Source organism: Calidris pugnax, unplaced genomic scaffold, assembly GCF_001431845.1.
Source record: "Calidris pugnax isolate Ruff unplaced genomic scaffold, ASM143184v1 scaffold171, whole genome shotgun sequence".
Taxonomy (NCBI): Eukaryota; Metazoa; Chordata; class Aves; order Charadriiformes; family Scolopacidae; genus Calidris; species Calidris pugnax.
In genome coordinates this window covers 10,430,057-10,447,770 of record NW_015091064.1, presented here as the reverse complement: position 1 = coordinate 10,447,770, position 17,714 = coordinate 10,430,057, and the positions used below count along the sequence as shown (strand labels likewise).

The window sequence follows — 17,714 nt, the reverse complement described above, 5'->3', positions numbered from 1 at the left end:
GCCGCCCCGCTTATTCCCCCCCCCCCCCCCCGGGAGACCGACACCGGAGCAAAACAAAGCCCCGGCCGGGCCGCGGGCTGATGTTTTCCCTCGCACGGAGGGTTTCCTTGGTAAAATTCAGATGTTTCCTTGGGTCTCGATTAAAATAACAAAGCGGGGTATTTACTAGGATGTTATTTCAAGTCTCTTAAGTCCCCGCTTATGTCTGTTGCGATTTCTCCGCAAATACAAAAACAAGCGCTGCGATGATTTATTCGAAGGAATGTAGGTGCTGGCGCCAAAACAAACACGGGTTCTTTCCCCCCCCCCCAGCCCCCCCAAAGAATCGCTTCTCCAGAGCATTTGTCACTCGGGTTTCTCTCCGCCGGAATTCTGCAGGTGCTTTTATCACGATATCACGGGGGGGGTTGTGGTGCCCACCAGCCGGGTACGTCCACGCACAGCTCCCGGGACAACGTCCCCAGGAATCCCCGTCCCACCGGGCCCCATGGCCTTCGCAGGCCTCGCACAGCACCTTGTTGTGTCCTGTACACACTTTGCACGGGGCTCGCACGGCCCTTGCACAAGCTGTCATGGTGTTGGCACGGTGCGGCCACTCAGCAGTTAGTGGCCACCGAGTGCCCTCAGCCAGCCGGGGCAAGAGGCAGAGGAAAGAGGAAGGGCAGGCAGAGGAAGGTTTCATGAATTGTTCTTTTTTTTTTCTCTCAACCCTTGTTAAATCCAGCCTGATGCTCTTCAGACACTAAAGGTCACTTTAAAAGAGCATCCAACAAGACCTTCCATTCCCAGATGCCTCGTTCTCCCCTGGGCAGGGTGGTGGGACCCCAGTTGGGTGCCCTCACAGCACCGGAGCAGGCGGCAGCGGGGCTGAGTGTTCAAGGGCAGCCCTTCCTGAGGATGGGCAGGCTAAAAGCCCCCCCGTCCTGTCCTGCACCTCTCACTCCCACCTCCACCAGCAGCCCCAGACCCATGGACTCTGCTCCTGATGTCCCCAGAGCAGGGGTACAGCAGTGCTCCACTCCCAGCGCTGCCCAGGGAAGGAACCAGAAGGGTCAGCAGAAGGATGGCAGGATGACGCAGTGGGAAGGGCTGGTGAGCTTTAGAAAACGGGGAGACAAGTCTGTCCATAAACCTCTGGGCTTCTTGCAAGGGTTTCTGGACTCTCCTGCCCGGAACCCTTTCACACGGCCAGTTTCACGGGCAACGGTGAAAGGCACAAAAATGGTGGGTGCGGGTACCAAATGGTGTGGGCCGTGCCCTGGGCCACCTGGGGCTGTACATCCTGCCACATGTGAGGAACCCCAGGATTCGCCAAATTCCCAGGGACTGGAACTATCACTGCATTTTTTTCCATGCACCTTTTGAAACTTAAAATTGCATTGAACCAACAGCCAGCCAGGCTGTGCCTTCTGGTTTTCTTTCTCCCCAACACTTTTGCCCCAAGGCCTGTCCTCTTCTCAGCCCCCAGGGTGGGCAGCAGGGCCAAATCCCTGCTTGGTGCAAGCCAGCGGAGCTGAGCTATAGGTTCCTCCGCTGTGGTTCCCACCACGCCATCCTCATCCTCGTTCACAGCTGTCCCCAGGGCAGAGCCGTGTGCTGCTGGGTGATGACAGCCAGCTCCCTGTCCTCACCATCTGTACGAAGAGCCAAACACAGGCGCGCACATACCCACAGAACCCGAAGTGACACGTGGCACACGTGGCCACACCAGCTGGGACACACACACACACACACACACACAGAATCACAGAATCACAGAATCTTCTAGGTTGGAAGGGACCTTAAAGATCATCTTGTCCAACCGTCAACCTGACTGACAAAAATAGACACCCACACAACAAACAAGGAGCATCATCACTAAACCATACCTCCCAGCACTACATCAACCCGTCTTTTGAACACCTCCAGGGATGGGGCCTCAACCACCTCCCTGGGCAGCCCATTCCAATGGCTGATAACCCTTTCAGTGAAAAAATTTTTCCTAATATCCAGCCTGAACCTCCCCTGGCACAACTTGAGGCCATTTCCTCTTGTCCTGTCACCTGTGACTTGAGAAAAGAGACCGGCCCCCACCTCTCTACACCCTCCTTTCAGGGAGTTGTAGAGAGCAATAAGGTCTCCCCTCAGCCTCCTCTTCTCCAGGCTGAATAACCCCAGTTCCCTCAGCCTCTCCTCATAAGACTTATTCTCCAGACCCCTCACCATCTTTGTCGCCCTTCTCTGGACCCGCTCCAGCACCTCAATGTCTTTTTTATGGTAGGGGGCCCAAAACTGGACACAGTACTCAAGGTGAGGCCTCACCAGTGCCGAGTACAGGGGGAAACACACAGGTGGGTACACAAACCCAAGAAGCAAATCCTGCCCGGCCGTGCCAGAGGGCAGACGTGAAATCCCCCAGCCCATCCTCTCAACCACACAAGGTCTATGGAGGTGCAAGAGTGCCGAGTTTCCCATCTGTTCTCCATCGTAGCTTTGTCTAAACCCTTTTGGGCTTTCTTGAATTTCCATCAGCCCAGCCCAGCCCAGCTGCAGGACCTTCCCAAGCCGCCCCAGCCCTGCGCAGCTCCTGCCCCCAGCCCTTCCCCGCTCCGAGGACGGGCTCCCTTCTCTCCCGCTGCAAACCTTTTGCGCGTAATTTCACCCTGGCAAAGAGCCACCTTCTACCAGCCCCCTTTCCAAAACCAAATTAGCACGCTGCTGCAGCAGCAGAAATTGGAGAGGAAAGGCTGCAGTTTTATTTTACAACTCAATTAGCAAGTTTATACAGAAAAAACACCCGTATAACCGAAGGAGATTTTATGTCCATCCGGCTTCTCCGGCAAATAGACTTGTTCCTCTTGAGGGCACTCCCCATTGCTGTGGGTACAACGGTGTGCTCCTGCCCATGGTGGCCCTCAACCAATGTGGTGATGCTGGCTCTGGCCTTGCTCACTTGCTCCATCTCTCTTTGCTCTTACACTTAAAAATCCCCTGGGTACTTCCGGCACAGACTGGAAAACATGGCTCTGAGACTGTCCAATCGTGCTGTTCACTAAGTATTAAGGGAACCAGAAGTCTGCCAGAACCTACGATAAAGGGCTACATTTGCCTCTGATTTTTCCCTAAGAACCTGTCCCAAATAACACGAAGCCACCAGGTGCATTCCCAGGAGGGATCCTGACTCCTGTACGCAGCTTGCGCTGTGTCCCATCATGGTCTTTCCCTTCCTTCACCAAGAGGCTCTTTTGGGCAGGTTTTTGGAAAGAAGTGGGCAGTCAGATCACCAAGCCTGCTTATTTTACTGGGAACATTTTTGTGATGCTGATTCCTTCAGCATGAGGAAGGAATCGTTTCTGCCTGGCTGACACTTGAACTTCTCCCCTCCATTGCAATGTCCCTCCATCTGCTCCCTCTCTTGGTCCCCAGCAGTGCCCTGCTTGCCCTCCTGCATTGTCCGTGGTGGTTGGGGACCTTTGCATGTGGAGCATTGATTCACTTCCTTGCGTGGGGCTGAGCCCAGGTCAGGGTTGACTCTCCTACCACAGCTATATGTTCTTCTGCAGCTGAGGGCAAGGTCCCAGTCTGGGACTCTTGCATGCCAAAGAGGAGCTACCCTACAGATGCTCTTCAGCAAAGCAAAGAAGAGTGTATTTGCTTTAACCAGAACCCCACCAGCTATGTAAGACCACCTCTCAAAGGATGAAACTGAGGCAGAAAAGGAAACTCTCAAGCCATAACCATGTACCTGGTGTCACAGCCATGTTCCCACAGCCCTGCGCCTCCACAGATGTTCACCTTTCCTGTCATCAGCACTTTTCCATGGAATAAAAATAAACTGCGGTGACAAACCCCCTCCACGCTTCAAAACTGGAGGTGTTTGTGGCTGTTTCCATTAGCTAAGCCAGTGGGGCTCAACCACATTTGCAAGTCTTGAGCAAGTTCAGCGTGGTCAGAGTATTGATGCCAGTAGTTATTTGGAAGAATATGTTTTCATGTAGTGACCACACAAGAAGCCCCTTGTGGCTCCGTTTAACAAATGTCTTCTAGCGAGATGGCTACAAGTGACGGCAAGACCAGCTCAGCAAGTAACCAAGCAACAGCATCATTTTCTTTCCAAATCTTCCAGCGGTTCCTTCCAAACCTTACTTAAACTGAAGCCAAGCTGAATTCTTCCTGATTGTCTGCATGGGGATAGCCCAGGAAGATAAGACAAATCAGGGTACAAAGTCCATGCATGAAACACCAGATGGAGTCAAAGACCCCATCGGGCTGCTTTCCTCCGGGCCCAGAGACCTTATGTCACCACAATCTGGATTTCTAAAGCTACACTTGTTTCCTGATTGTCTGCATGGGGATAGCCCAGGAAGATAAGACAAATCAGGGTACAAAGTCCATGCATGAAACACCAGATGGAGTCAAAGACCCCATCAGGCTGCTTTCCTCCGGGCCCAGAGACCTTACGTCACCACAATCTGGATGTCTAAAGCTACACTTGTTTCACATCACTTTCTATTTGAGCACTATAGCTAGGGGACAGGAGACTTATGGAAACACTTTGCTGAGAGTTCAGTCCTTCTGGAAACATCAAAAGCTTCTTAGATTAGACTTTCCATTCCCCTGGGGGGAAATTGTCCTATTCAGCATCTGGCATAAGCCACCTGAAGATAGCATGCTCAGTCAATTTTTAAAAAAAAGCCTGTTTGCTTTTTGAAAAGTGCAGAGTCAGCAGATAATTTGTCAATGCACCAAGCCACAAACACAGAGTCAGGGCCGTGACTCAGCCCAAGTGTCCTCATGGTGGTAGTCTCAGCTAGCGTCTGGTTGGAAGGGGTGGAATTCACCTTGCTTCATTTTGGCTTCTTTTTCAGTCGAACTAATCACCTTCCTCCCATTAATAGTTATGGAAGAGAGAGCTGTGCCTCCAGAAGTGATTCCTACAGCATTAACCAAAGAGCCCAGCTGCAACAGCTGTTACAGAGGTTTTGGTCTGCCCGTGCAGAAGGACCTCAGCTGCCTCCCCAGCCCTGGCTGTCCATGTGAGATGTCACCAGGGGAAGTACTCTCCTACAGCTCTCCTCAAGCTCTGCTCCGCGCTTCCCTATTTTTACATATTTCACCCTTTGACCTCCACTTGGTCCCCTTTTCTCTCATCTGTCTCCCAGATTATTGCATTTCTTCCCAACTTCTTGTCCTCCAGCTCCCAGCCCCTTTGCAAAGGCTTCTCAGAGCTGGGGCTATCAGCCAGTCCCGACGGGGAAACCTGGCTGGGAGGGTGTCTGCCAGCAGGCACCCAAGGAGCATAAGAAAGGGACCATTGCCCACAGTACTCGACCTCAATCTTTCCAGTTCCCAGCTATTCCCAGGAGACCCCTCCTCTGCCCTCTCCCCATCCCTCCCCAGCCGAGGCTGCTCATGGCTTTTGTGTCAGTCTCACTTCTCAGCCACTTGGGACAGAGAATTTCTCCCTACCAAACCCAAGTCCTTTGCTTTCTATCCCAATGCAAAGTCTGAGCAACAACTCCAGTTCTGGATCACTCCTAACATTCTGGAGGCACTATGAGCTCAGCCACTTGGGACAGAGAATTTCTCCCTACCAAACCCAAGTCCTTTGCTTTCTATCCCAATGCAAAGTCTGAGCAACAACTCCAGTTCTGGATCACTCCTAACATTCTGGAGGCAGGTGTTCACCACTATGAACATGGAAGGAAGGTGGGGTGTGTTTTCCCCTTTACGTTATCGTCCCATCCTTTGGTACTGTTTGCTCCTTGTCAGACAGCTACTTTTGTTCTCATTCACTTCAGTGCTCTTAATCCCATGCTCTTATTTTCTGCTGTAGACCAGCCAAACGGTGCTAAACTCTGAAGTCCTTAAACTCAAGCCTAATGGTTCTCCACAGTGACAGGGGTCTGGCAAAGAAAGCCCTTCCCCCAAGAACTGATTTCCTTCCCTTTTGGGAACATCATCTTGAGCAGAAATCAACAGGTAGATACATCCTACCTAAGTGCAGCTAACAATGCAAGCTACCTAGTTAAAGGTATCAACTTTGGTTTCCTTGCCAGTTACTCTGGGGACACCAACAACCCATGGGGATCAGCTGAGGCACGCAGAGGGTCAGAGCACACCTGCCACCCCCTCTGCTCCAGCACAGTCTCCCTCCCTTCACTCCTCTGTGCCTGCTGCTGTGCTGGACTATGAGGAGGAGATGTGGAGGAAGGTGGGTGTCTGGGTTGAGAAAAGGATGTGGTCCAAAGTTGTGTTTGATTGCAACTTTGCATGGTCTGGATCACTCCTCTCAGACACTATGTCCCTCTGACCTTCTTGCCAGGGCAGTATGTCGTTCCACGATAGACATGGCTGATTTGGGCTGGGCTCCTGGCAGTTAGGAGAGATGCCTCTCATCTGAAAAGCCCCACAGAGGTCAGTGTAGACCACGGGGCAAACTGAGCAGACCACAAACTGCTTTTTACCACCACTGTATCTTCTGGCCTCCTGTCCAGTTTTGCATTTTAACTCCACATTTTAACTTTTGCTTTCCTTTTCCATTTTGCCTTTTCCAGCGTTTTCGGTAGACTTTTCATACCCTGGGCCTCTTTCTTCTTCAGCTATTGAGTAGCATGAGAAGCTCTGAGGGGAAGAAACCATCCCCGAGGGCCATCTCGACCCACCTCAGCAGAGGGGCTGGGGGGCTGCAGCGGGACCCAGCATCAGCAGAAGTCCGAGTACCGGGTAGTGACGGGCTTCCAGGGAGGGAAGTTCTTCCAGGAACTTCCAGGGAGCTCCAGGATCACTCCCAGGACAGGAGCACCATCTCCCGGCGAAGGGATCTATAGCAGCAAGGCTCCATGCAAGGTGTTTCCCGACGCACAGATGACACGGGGAAGGCACTAGCTTTTTGTAAGACACTCTGCTTTCTCTCCCCTCAGGCTGTGAAACATATGTAAAGCAACCCAGTACAAGCGTGTACTGCGTATGAGAGAGGCAGATGGAAAATTGGTTGTGAAAAGGAATACATTGATGCGAGCACATCCCTTTTTCTCTGTGCCATGCTGTCAGAGGGACTTCTGAGCGTGCGTCGCAGTTAGAGTTTTTGCTGCAGGTTGTCGTGGTTTCAGCCGAAATCACCGCAACTGAACCAACAGATGGCCCTTCCCCACCCCCCCCGAAAGAGGAGAGGAAGAGATAAGGAGATTGAAAAGTTTAGAATTAACTAAACTACTTTAATAAAAAATAATATTAAAATAAAAAAGAAGAAAATAATGAAATAGATACAACACATATACAAAACCGTATCAAGCTCCCAGGATGACAGTCCCATCACCAGCAGGCACTGGGGAAGTCCCAGACTGGACTCGGTGATGGACAGGAGCAGGATTCCAGCTCTGGAGTCAGGAACACATGGGGATCAAAGGCAGATGAACAGACAGGGTCCTCTTCGGACGTCGGCCATTGCAGGAAGAGAGTTGACCCTTTGATCCCTCATCTTTTATACTGAGCATGGGGCAGATGGGATGGAATACCCCTGTTGGTCAGGTTTGGGTCACCTGTCCTGTCCATTCCTCCCCACAGATGTGACCCCTCTACGTTTTTCCGTTTCCGACCCTCTAAGGGGCAAATAATGAAAATTGGCTGACCTTGGTTGTGTTATAGCAATAAGTGTAAGCAAGGGCCTCTCTGCACACCATTCCCTGGCATGTAGCACAAACATTGGTCTTATCACTCTGAGAAGGAACAGTTTTCTCCACAATATGCAGTTAATTTCAGAGAGTTAGAAAAGGCCTAACTAAAATGCAAAGTTACAGAACAAAAAAATTGATCCGGTTTCACCTCAAACTGGGACACAGGTGTAACAGGTGAAGCTCCATTTTGCATTGTTCTCTCTCCCAAAGAACCCTCGAGTTAATAAGAAGACCAAATCACCTCTCGCTTCAGGATCCTTTGCATAGTTTTACTATGGCTTTTTGCCCGCGTATCTTTGCCTAGGTAGATGCTTTAGGAGGAGATATATGCAATGTATTCAATTCTGCATGTTTTGTTTTAGTGCTCCCACTACAGGTAAAGGCATTGTCTCCGGGCAGTGACAGCTGCATGGACAAAGCCACAGGTACACATTATTGAGTGGGATGTCAAATGTGCTATTAGCAATGACCTGGATTTCACTGAATTTCACTGAATTTTTTAGAGTTGGAAGGGACCATAGAGATCATCTAGTCCAACTCCCCTGCTGAAGCAGGATTGCCCAGAGCTAGAGCATGTTACTCAGGAGCATCCAGGTGGGTCTTGAAAATCTCCAAGGAAGGGGACTCCACACCCTCCCTGGGCAGCCTGTTCCAGGGCTCTGTCACCCTCACCGTGAAGAAGTTTCTCCTCATATTTGAGTGGAACCTCTTATGTTCCAACTTGTGCCCGTTGCCCCTCGTCCTCTCACTGGGAACCACTGAAAAGAGTCTGGCTCCCTCCTCCATCAACCCTCCCTTGAGATACTTGTAGACATTGATAAGGTCTCCCCTCAGCCTTCTCTTCTCCAGACTAAAGAGTCCCAGCTCTCTCAGTCTCTCTTCATAAGGGAGATACTCCAATCCTTGAATCATTTCCTAATACCTTATCGTGGCATGTGTTCACAACTGCCTCTCCACAGCTCTTTGCAGAGACTGCACGTTGGTGTGGGCTGTGCTGACATCAGTGTTCAGGTAACATACATTTCTGCCTTTTATATTTGATGCAGGCAACACGCTCCCTTTGTCTTGCCCGCTTGCCTGTTTCTACCCACCCAAACACTCACGTGCAGGTCCAGGCACCTGAGACATCTCACGTGCTTAAACATGAGCATCTGGTGCCACTTGAGACACCCAGACCTCCAGCTGCTGTCTCAGAAAAGAATAGGGCTGTTCTACACCTTCTGCCTCATCTACCAGCACCATGTGGATGTCTCGGGTGCCTTGCTGCCTGCAGACAGCCTAATTTAGCACCTGAGTTAAGCCCATGCCCCTGTGAGAAGATCATCAGAATTTAGTAGGGAAAAATATCTAAGATGTGACTTTCCGATAGTGAAGAAACCTCTGAAGAGCACACCACTGTGTGTTGGTCACTTCAGCAGTGCATGGGGAGCTCTGCTTATTTCTGTGGTTCACACATTGATCCCACCAGGTAAGTCAAAATATGCCATTTTGGGCTCCTCGTTCTGTGTCCAGAAGAAAAGTGCAGCTGAAATTGATTTGCTATGACGGCTCCTGTATGAAATGAAATGATTGTCCAGCAAGTAGCTGCTGGTTTGCTCACAAGCACTTTGCACTTGGAACAAGGAGGTGTTAAATTCTGCTTCTATCCTTTCTGCAGGGCCTCACCATTCAGCGCAGATTAAGCCTGGGCTGACAGTTTTAATAAGGGCCAGGGGCACCAGGACAGTTAAAGGTCTTCCTGGGCCTTTCCTGGAAACTGCAAGTGAACTCAGACCTGAATCTTTTCAGTAGTTTTTTCCTCTGTACAGTGATGGCTTGTGGATACAGTATTTATAAGACAGGTTGTGAATGTAAAGACTCAACCCATGAGCTCTCCAGGTGGCCATAATTGTGCAAGAAAAGCTAGCCACTTAGACTACATCCATACAGCTAAATTAAATGTTTGTAGGAGCACTCTTTGGCACCAAGGTCAATCGCTGTGGATCAGCCCGTGTCCACATGGCTAAACTTCCTTAGCCTCCAAGGCTGATGGCCGTGTACAAGCTGTCAGTTGAGAACGGTCCTGGCTTGTGTTAACAACTGAACTGCCCCCAGGAACCGTTTAACAGAGCCCTAAGCTGAAAACATGTCAGGGATCCTTTTAACAGTGTCACAGTGTTGACATTGCTCCCTGGCATTATTTAATTTACTTGTGTAAATAGAGCTCTGGAGACCAGGGCAGGGTAGCTGATGACCTTGTGTGTTGGAAAACTAGCTCATTGTCAAGAGCTTCGTTCTCTCAAAAGCTTATTCCAGCAAGGTTGGGGTAAGGCTTAGTTATCCAACAAACAGGGGCTTTTCTTTTGAGGAAAGAAAGGTCCAGACCTTTAGTATTTGGTGGAGAGCTGAGAAGTTGGCAGTGGTTGCAGTGAAGAGCACTTCCCTCAAGATGGACTTAAATCAGTGATAGCTGGGGCCTTGGGACAGCCACACTCCCTCCCATCTCAGCTTTTCCCTCTTTGTAATAACAAGTCCCTGCCCACTCTTGCAGGTGGCTTGGGCAAAGGATATACATAGGTGGACCTCCAGTCTTGCACAGGGTCTGTATGGACCTTCCTGATGGAGTCTGGGAAAGGAAGAACATCTTCCCTGCAATCACTTTTTCCATGATTCCTGGGTCTTCCTTTCCACCGCCCAGCTCAGCACAGTCCACACCACCAAACCAATTCACCTGAGTGTGTAATGCTTGGGTAGCATTCATCATTCTGGTTTTGTAATTGTAACTTCGAACTCTGAAAGACTGATTTCAGGGACTCCAGTCAGACGAAAAGGGAATGGACAAAGCCAGTTGTAGGACTACATCATGTCTTGAAGTGAGCAACTGAAAGAGATCCCAGTGTTCCCAGGAATGTGTCACAGAAACACCCTTTTCTCCATTGACTACAAAGCCAGTCTACCAGATCAGCACAGAGGCAGACACTGAGCAGGTCGAAATCTAATTTTAAGCAAGAATGATCACACTGTGTGTAGCTGGAAAGGCAAACTGTTACTGCTCTGTAACACCTTTATGATTACAATCACTAACATCTTCATTAAAAAACACAGATGTCAGAAGCCCACATGCATTACTTGGTGAAACCCAGAGTCTGACTGCCAGCCACCTTCTAAGTAAGAGTCAGAGCACCTGACTCAAAAGGTTGTAAAACATCTGTGAACACAACTAAGCTCCAGGATTAAATAGCATTGACCTGGAGAGATATTCACCTTCCTACTACTGCTGTGTATGAACGACTGGTTGACAAGACAGGTTGCACTGGTCGTGCTCTGAGACAGGCAGACTTACAGATCCCCTTGGAGAACTGGCTTGCTGTCACCAAGAAACGGTTGGGCCCTTGTAATCTTTCTCTCCTAGCTGCTGTCAAATTAGTTATCTTGAACTGAAAACAGAGCAGTACAATTAATGCAAATTAGTTTACCAAAAAAATCTGTTCTGTACTTCTCTTACACTTCTGCCCGACTCTGGAGGTACACAAGAAGTGACTGGCCTGCTGGCAAGCCAAATCAAACAGGTATCTGCTGAGTTTATGCTTCAGTCTTGTCTTTTAGAGGGACACAAATGCCAGCCTCTCGGCTATCGAGCTGCCCAGGTTTTTACAATAGTTGGAGGAGCTGAAAGCTGTCCAGCCATCTCCTCTTCTGTTGTATTTAGTTAAAATTGGCCATCAGGTTATTACAATGTCATTAGGTGGGGAGCAGACAGATAGACTGGCAGACACATGGAGTGACAGACAGACAGAGCAACTGCATACAACATTTTTTTTTAGGAAGAGATGCTGAAGAATAACGTACCAACACTCTCTTGCCTCTCACCCCTTCTCTTTTCTTGCTCATTCAGAAAGTTGAAATTTTTCTGTTTAGGAGAATTTCAGTGAGGTCCAGAATTGCTTATAAAATGGAGGAATTGTTCAGACAATGTTTCTGAAAAGTATCCTAATTTTTAAAAGAAATCCAGGAGCAAAATCTGGCCAGCTCTCTGGCTCAGACTGTGCTGTGATGGGTAGTTCAGCAGAGGATCCTGGGCCTCCATGAACTTCAGCCTTCTCCTAATTCTACAGGCAGGATCTTCATAAAGGGAGTTACCTCCACATTTCATGCAGGTAATGAGCAACCAGGAGTTAGCCCTAAAGCCAAGCAGACCTTGGGCTCTTGTTTATGTCCAACTAAATAAATTAGCATGGACACTTCTAGAGCTTATTTGGTGGGAGTGAGGGAGACAAGGTGAAGTCCTCGGGCAACACCTTAGGTCAGGTGTGTGGTGAAGATGTACTTGAAAAGCTTGGCAACATATTTGGGAGTCTACCAGGAAGCTTGTGAGATTACTGCCTGATCCTTCACCTTTCCTTGATCTGGGGACTCATTGCACCTATGTAGAGTCAATCACCTAAAAACTATCCTTTCTTTGGGAAAAAAAAAAAAAAAAAAAGCCTACTCTATCTATCTACTGCAGATGTGATTTTTCAATAACATAGACACTTTTCTGTATTTTAAGGCTTGGTTTTATTAAATTGGGGCAAAGCAGGAAATCTCATCTTTTCTTCCTCACTGGCTACCATGCAATTTACCCATGATTTACCTACGACCCCAAACTTAAGAGGGGTGGAATTTTAATTCCAGGACTACAGCAGGTTAAGAGCCAGGTTTATCTTTCCGCAGGGATTACCTGTGGTTTCTACTAGATTATTCCTGACATGTGGCTCACCAAATTACAGGTTAACAGTTTAAGGCAAGGGAGGGGGGAAGCTGCATAAGTCTCCTCTGTTCTCCCCAGAATAACTCCATCCTGAGTTTAGGAGGTGCGTAGACTGAAAAGCTGCCTTGACAGGCTGTCGACACAACCTTCCCACATCATATAACAAGAGTGAACTTTAAATCAACTATTTTGGCTACCTTTGAATCTCACAGAGAAGACCAGCCCTAATATAAAATCTCCTAGTGGTTCACATCTGGGGTTTGTAATTGTCATCTGAAAACAAATAGTAGTAGGAGTGATAAAATGACTGGCCATCTCCCTGGAATCCTATTACTCTAGTGCAGCTTTTTTCAGTAATTAAATAATATTGTATTTCGCCTAATATGAATCAAGGCTGAAAAAAAGCGTCATGTTCAGCTTTTTAACTGTGTTTTCTTAGCCAATTTATTTTGTTTTTAAATACATTCCTCTGCCTTGTTCCCCTCTCCCCCCCATTTTATTTACTATACCCTAAGCAGGGCTCTGGTTTCTCCTCATCCTGCCATGATTACAGGCAGAGTCATCTGCCAGGGATTCAAAACTTGGTGGATAATTCCCCCTGGGTTTATAAGCTCACCCTTGTTCTCCTGCTGTTTTGGGGGAGATGAAAAGCAAATGTAGGAGCTGCCAAGAATCACACCCAGGCAGGGATGCAGTGCTGTGGGAGCTGATCCCTGCTCAGTGGCCAGGAGACAGACGTGACCCTGGGATGAGTTCATGGGGTCACACACCTTGGCTCTGATGGAGACCCGTGTCTCTCACAGGGAACAGAGAGGCATTAACACACCCCAGCCACTAATCACTCCATATTTTAACAGGCTTTGGAAGGTTTTTCTTCTTCATTTTAACCCTTTCTGGGAACTCTGAGCCTGCATTATACACCTGCTGGGCACACCTTTCCTCCAGCACATGTGGCGAAAGACTATCTGGTGTAAACCTGCTTTTCCCATGTCCCAGACAGAGCTGAAGAGACAGGGAAGGACCATCCTCTTCACCTCTCAGGTCTGGAGTCTCTGCTACAGGTGTCCTCCAACACACTTCTCACTGCCTGTGTTTTCAATTGCCCATTTACCAACAGGTCCCTGATTTGGCACCAAGCTGTTCCCCAGGACCTGGTTGTCAGTTATCTCACAGGCATTGGACCATAAGCTAGCTCTGCGATAACCTGGCTATCTCACAGGTGTCACACCATAAGCTCTGCAGCCAACTGCCAGCCCCCGAGCCATCTGAGCTTGCTCAAGTCCTTGCAAAAACCTCTTTCAGATGTTTGTTTAGGTCTGCATAGTGAGGGACAAGGGGAGAGCTTTTAAGTCATGTCTGGCAAGGGACAGCAAATGTGATTGTGCTCCTTTCTGAGGGCTGGGGAAGAGGATGATTGCTGCATCTCCATCATTTCTCCCTCTATTTCCTTGCTCCAGCCCAGTGGATGGAGAATAACCTATCCTCTGTCAGAAAAGCCCCGTGCTAGTACAGGAAGAGGTCATGGAGCACAGGAGCTGTAAGCTGCTGATTTCTAACCTTTAGCATTTCTTTCATCTCCCCCTTTTTCATCCCACTCCCACTTATAACACAATCACAGAATCTTTCAGGCTGGAAAAGACCCTTGAGATCATTGAGTCCAACTGAAAACCTAAGACTCGGTCCCCCAAAACCCTCTTTGTGTTGAGGTAGGTGCCTGAGAAAACTCTGGCTTATGAATCTGTGAAAGGCTCCTAGTTTAGCTATTGGGAGTAAAATCATGTATAAAAAGCAAATACAAACATCTGCCCTAACTGCAAACGTGGTCATATCGCTAACTGGTTTCAGCTCTATAGGAAATCCCAGTATAACTGGTCCCAGAGGCAGGTTTTGAGCATGAGTTGAGGGTTCAACTGGAGTCGGTGGCATTGACTGTGCAAGACAATCACGCTGGGCAGGAGCTGGATGGGCAGTTGGCTCCCCAAGGGTGAGACACAGCTGGGGACTGCAGTTAGCACCAGCCGCCTGTCCCTGGTCTATACCTTGTATTTGAGTGCTCTCTAGTGGGCAGAAAAATTAGTCCAGAGGCAAACAGAGCTGCTGCTCACCTGCCCCGAGCCCAAGTCACCCTCACCTGAGTGTCTGAGGCATCGGGTCTGTAATATCTACAGGCCATGGGGCTGTGCTGAGTGCCTGGGCCCAAGTATCTAAGTTCGGAGAATAACTCATCACACTTTGTCTATACCTTGTATTTGAGTGCTCTCTAGTGGGCAGAAAAATTAGTCCAGAGGCAAACAGAGCTGCTGCTCACCTGCCCCGAGCCCAAGTCACCCTCACCTGAGTGTCTGAGGCATGGGGTCTGTAATATCTACAGGCCATGGGGCTGTGCTGAGTGCCTGGGCACAGGTATCTAAGTTCGGAGAATAACTCATCACGCTTCCCTCTTATTTCTGTGAAATAATTACAGCTAAAAGATTTGTGATGATGGTGAAAATGGAAACAGCCACTTGACTGGGTACACCAGCTATAGAGGTTGTATGTACCTCTCCTTAAAGTCTTTGTTTAAAACCTGGCTACTCCATTACCCCTGTGTTGTGTGGGCTACTATTTCAGGTTTTCAAGATGACGCTGTCTGTCAGCAAGAGCTCCTCTTATGTGGACACTGCCCAATGCTCAGACATCTTGTGTGTTGTGTGGGCTACTATTTCAGGTTTTCAAGATGACGCTGTCTGTCAGCAAGAGCTCCTCTTATGTGGACACTGCCCAATGCTCAGACATCTTGAACACAAATTACTGTCATTCAGCCACTTACTGAGCTTAATTACTTGTCTCCCATTCATCTTCTTCACTTTCTAGAGGCTTTTGACTGAGATCAGGCTGGTCTCCTTTTCTTTGAGCATCTTCTTCCACTCGGAGCAGTCATCTTTGATCTTGCCTTATCTAGTTAGAACCCACTGAGGCTCTAACAAAGTACCACACATACCTGCAGTACAAAAAATAGGATTGTAAATGGGCAGTTATTTTATACAAAGTCATTATTAATTTTGCTACAGAGATCACAGAATCACAGAATCTTCTAGGTTGGAAGGGACCTTAAAGATCATCTTGTCCAACCGTCAGCCTAACTGACAAAAATAGACACCCACACAACAAACAAGGAGCATCATCACTAAACCATACCTCCCAGCACTACATCAACCCGTCTTTTGAACACCTCCAGGGATGGTGCCTCAACCACCTCCCTGGGCAGCCCATTCCAATGCCTGATAACCCTTTCAGTGAAAAAATTTTTCCTAATATCCAGCCTGAACCTCCCCTGGCGCAACTTGAGGCCATTTCCTCTTGTCCTGTCGCCTGTGACTTGGGAGAAGAGACCGACCCCCATCTCTCTACACCCTCCTTTCAGGGAGTTGTAGAGAGCAATAAGGTCTCCCCTCAGCCTCCTCTTCCCCAGGCTGAATAACCCCAGTTCCTTCAGCCGCTCCTCATAAGACTTATTCTCCAGACCCCTCACCATCTTTGCTGCAGCTATGCTTAATTCAACCCACTGAATACTGACTGCATGAATTTGTGGATTGAGTTTGTTGAGGGTCCAGAATGGAAGAAAAAAAAAAAGAATAGATAAAAATAAACTTCAAAATCTACTAAACCAGACTAAACCAGTCAACAAACACTGGAGAGTAAAAAAGCAGGAAAAAAACCCCAGCAGTCCCAAAGAAAAGAGCCCTGAAACTTCAGAGAGTTTCTTCCTCTCTCCTTTGCTCATACACAACTGAACCGAGGCAAGGGAGACTCGTGAGGGTGAGAGGAGCAGCTAAGCATAACCCAACTATGGGCAGGGAATCGTAACTGTATTAGTGATGACTGTTACTGGTGTTAGTTCTCAGATTTGCTCTGCATCCTCCCATAGGCCTTCCCCTGCACGTCTCCAATTGATGATCCGCTACGCTAACGATCAGTGCCACTGCTGGCCTGGGTGCAGGATCTGGCCAATGCTCATGAATGTGGTCTTTTCTGCCAGAAAAAAGAAAAAAAAGGATTGGGTCCAATGGAAGAAATTTTCCATGTAGCATCCAAAGCAACATGGAAATCAAACTCCAAATATTCTGTGAGGTGGCTTCTGGAAAAGGCAAGATTGTTGCTCAGCTGCAGCAGACAGCTCTATCGACATATTACAGTTTGCTTCTGTCAGGTTTGACTTTTGTGCACCTTTTATGCTGAGATTCACTCAGAAATGCATTCTTCACAGTCACCACCTGATGAAAGACCCTACTCTAAGTTCGTGGGTAAGTCAGCTGATTCTTTCCACAACTTCAGAGGTTAGCAACACTGAGACATTTGTTTTAGTTTCCAACTACGTGATGCTTTGATGGTACACACTGTGGACTTCTAAAAATCCTACATATGATGAGACTTGCTAAGAAATCAGATAAATAGGCAGTGTTTGGACCTCTTCACACATGTACTGACGCAGTGCACACAACCTCTCCAGGTCAAAGATAGAGCCCACCAGCATACTGGGGCCGACCAGACACTTCTGTCTGGGGAGAAAAGCCCCAGTTTTAGAAGCACCTTCACAGCCACTTGGTGGTGTTTGGATGGACACTGCTCAGCAAACGCCCCAAGCACTGCCTCAGCGGGGGCTCACGGCTCAGGTCCTGCTCTGTTTTTGCTGTCTCAGGCGGCAAACCGCCAGCTGCTTACTCCTTGTTACTATCTGAATAAATTGGATTATCCAGGAAGCCAACTGGGGATAAAAATGCCATTAGAGAAGTAATTCATTTAGACATATAACTATTTAGGATATACTTATGCTTTCAGGAACTCCAGCCCAGAGCTTTTTAACCCTTCAGAGGCCACATGAGAAGGATTTGTGGTTTATAAGTGTTTTCCAGTGGCTTGCAGCACTTCTGGCAATTGTGATTCCTGTGCCAGGAAGGCTGCAGCCATGTGGTGGTATTTACATTCTGCTTAACAAAAGATTTTCAGTGGCAATGGCCAGGGAGAGAAAACAACCAGGATTTAGGAAGGAACTCCACTTAGAAAGTCTCCCCTTTTTGTTTGTTTTGACTCACAAGTTTCATACTCCAGACTTTTTGTTCCACCAGAAGCAGCAAAAAAACCCATCCTCTATCTGCCACTGGATCTCTCTTGATTTTTACAGAATTCCATTATATCCAAAACTCCTCCAAGCTGTCTCCTGCTGAGATGAAATCTCGGGTGATGATGATGATGAAATCTACTCACCAAGTCCTCTCTTCTAGGGGGGCAGTTCCCCCCTGGGGGCATCCCTGGACCCGCTGCAGACCCTCTCGGGGTGCAGAGTCTGTTGG

General features: G+C 48.4%; 1 protein-coding gene across 1 annotated transcript in view; it reads right to left on the bottom strand.

The window, feature by feature from the left end:
- Window positions 1-574, bottom strand: part of LOC106896634 (growth/differentiation factor 7-like) — a 4,883-nt gene extending 4,309 nt beyond the window's left edge. The window contains exon 1 of the mRNA XM_014956752.1: window positions 421-574. Within this exon, the coding sequence (XP_014812238.1) occupies window positions 421-574 (154 nt within the window). The remainder of the gene's footprint in view (window positions 1-420) is intronic.
- Window positions 575-17,714: the final 17,140 nt, after the last annotated feature.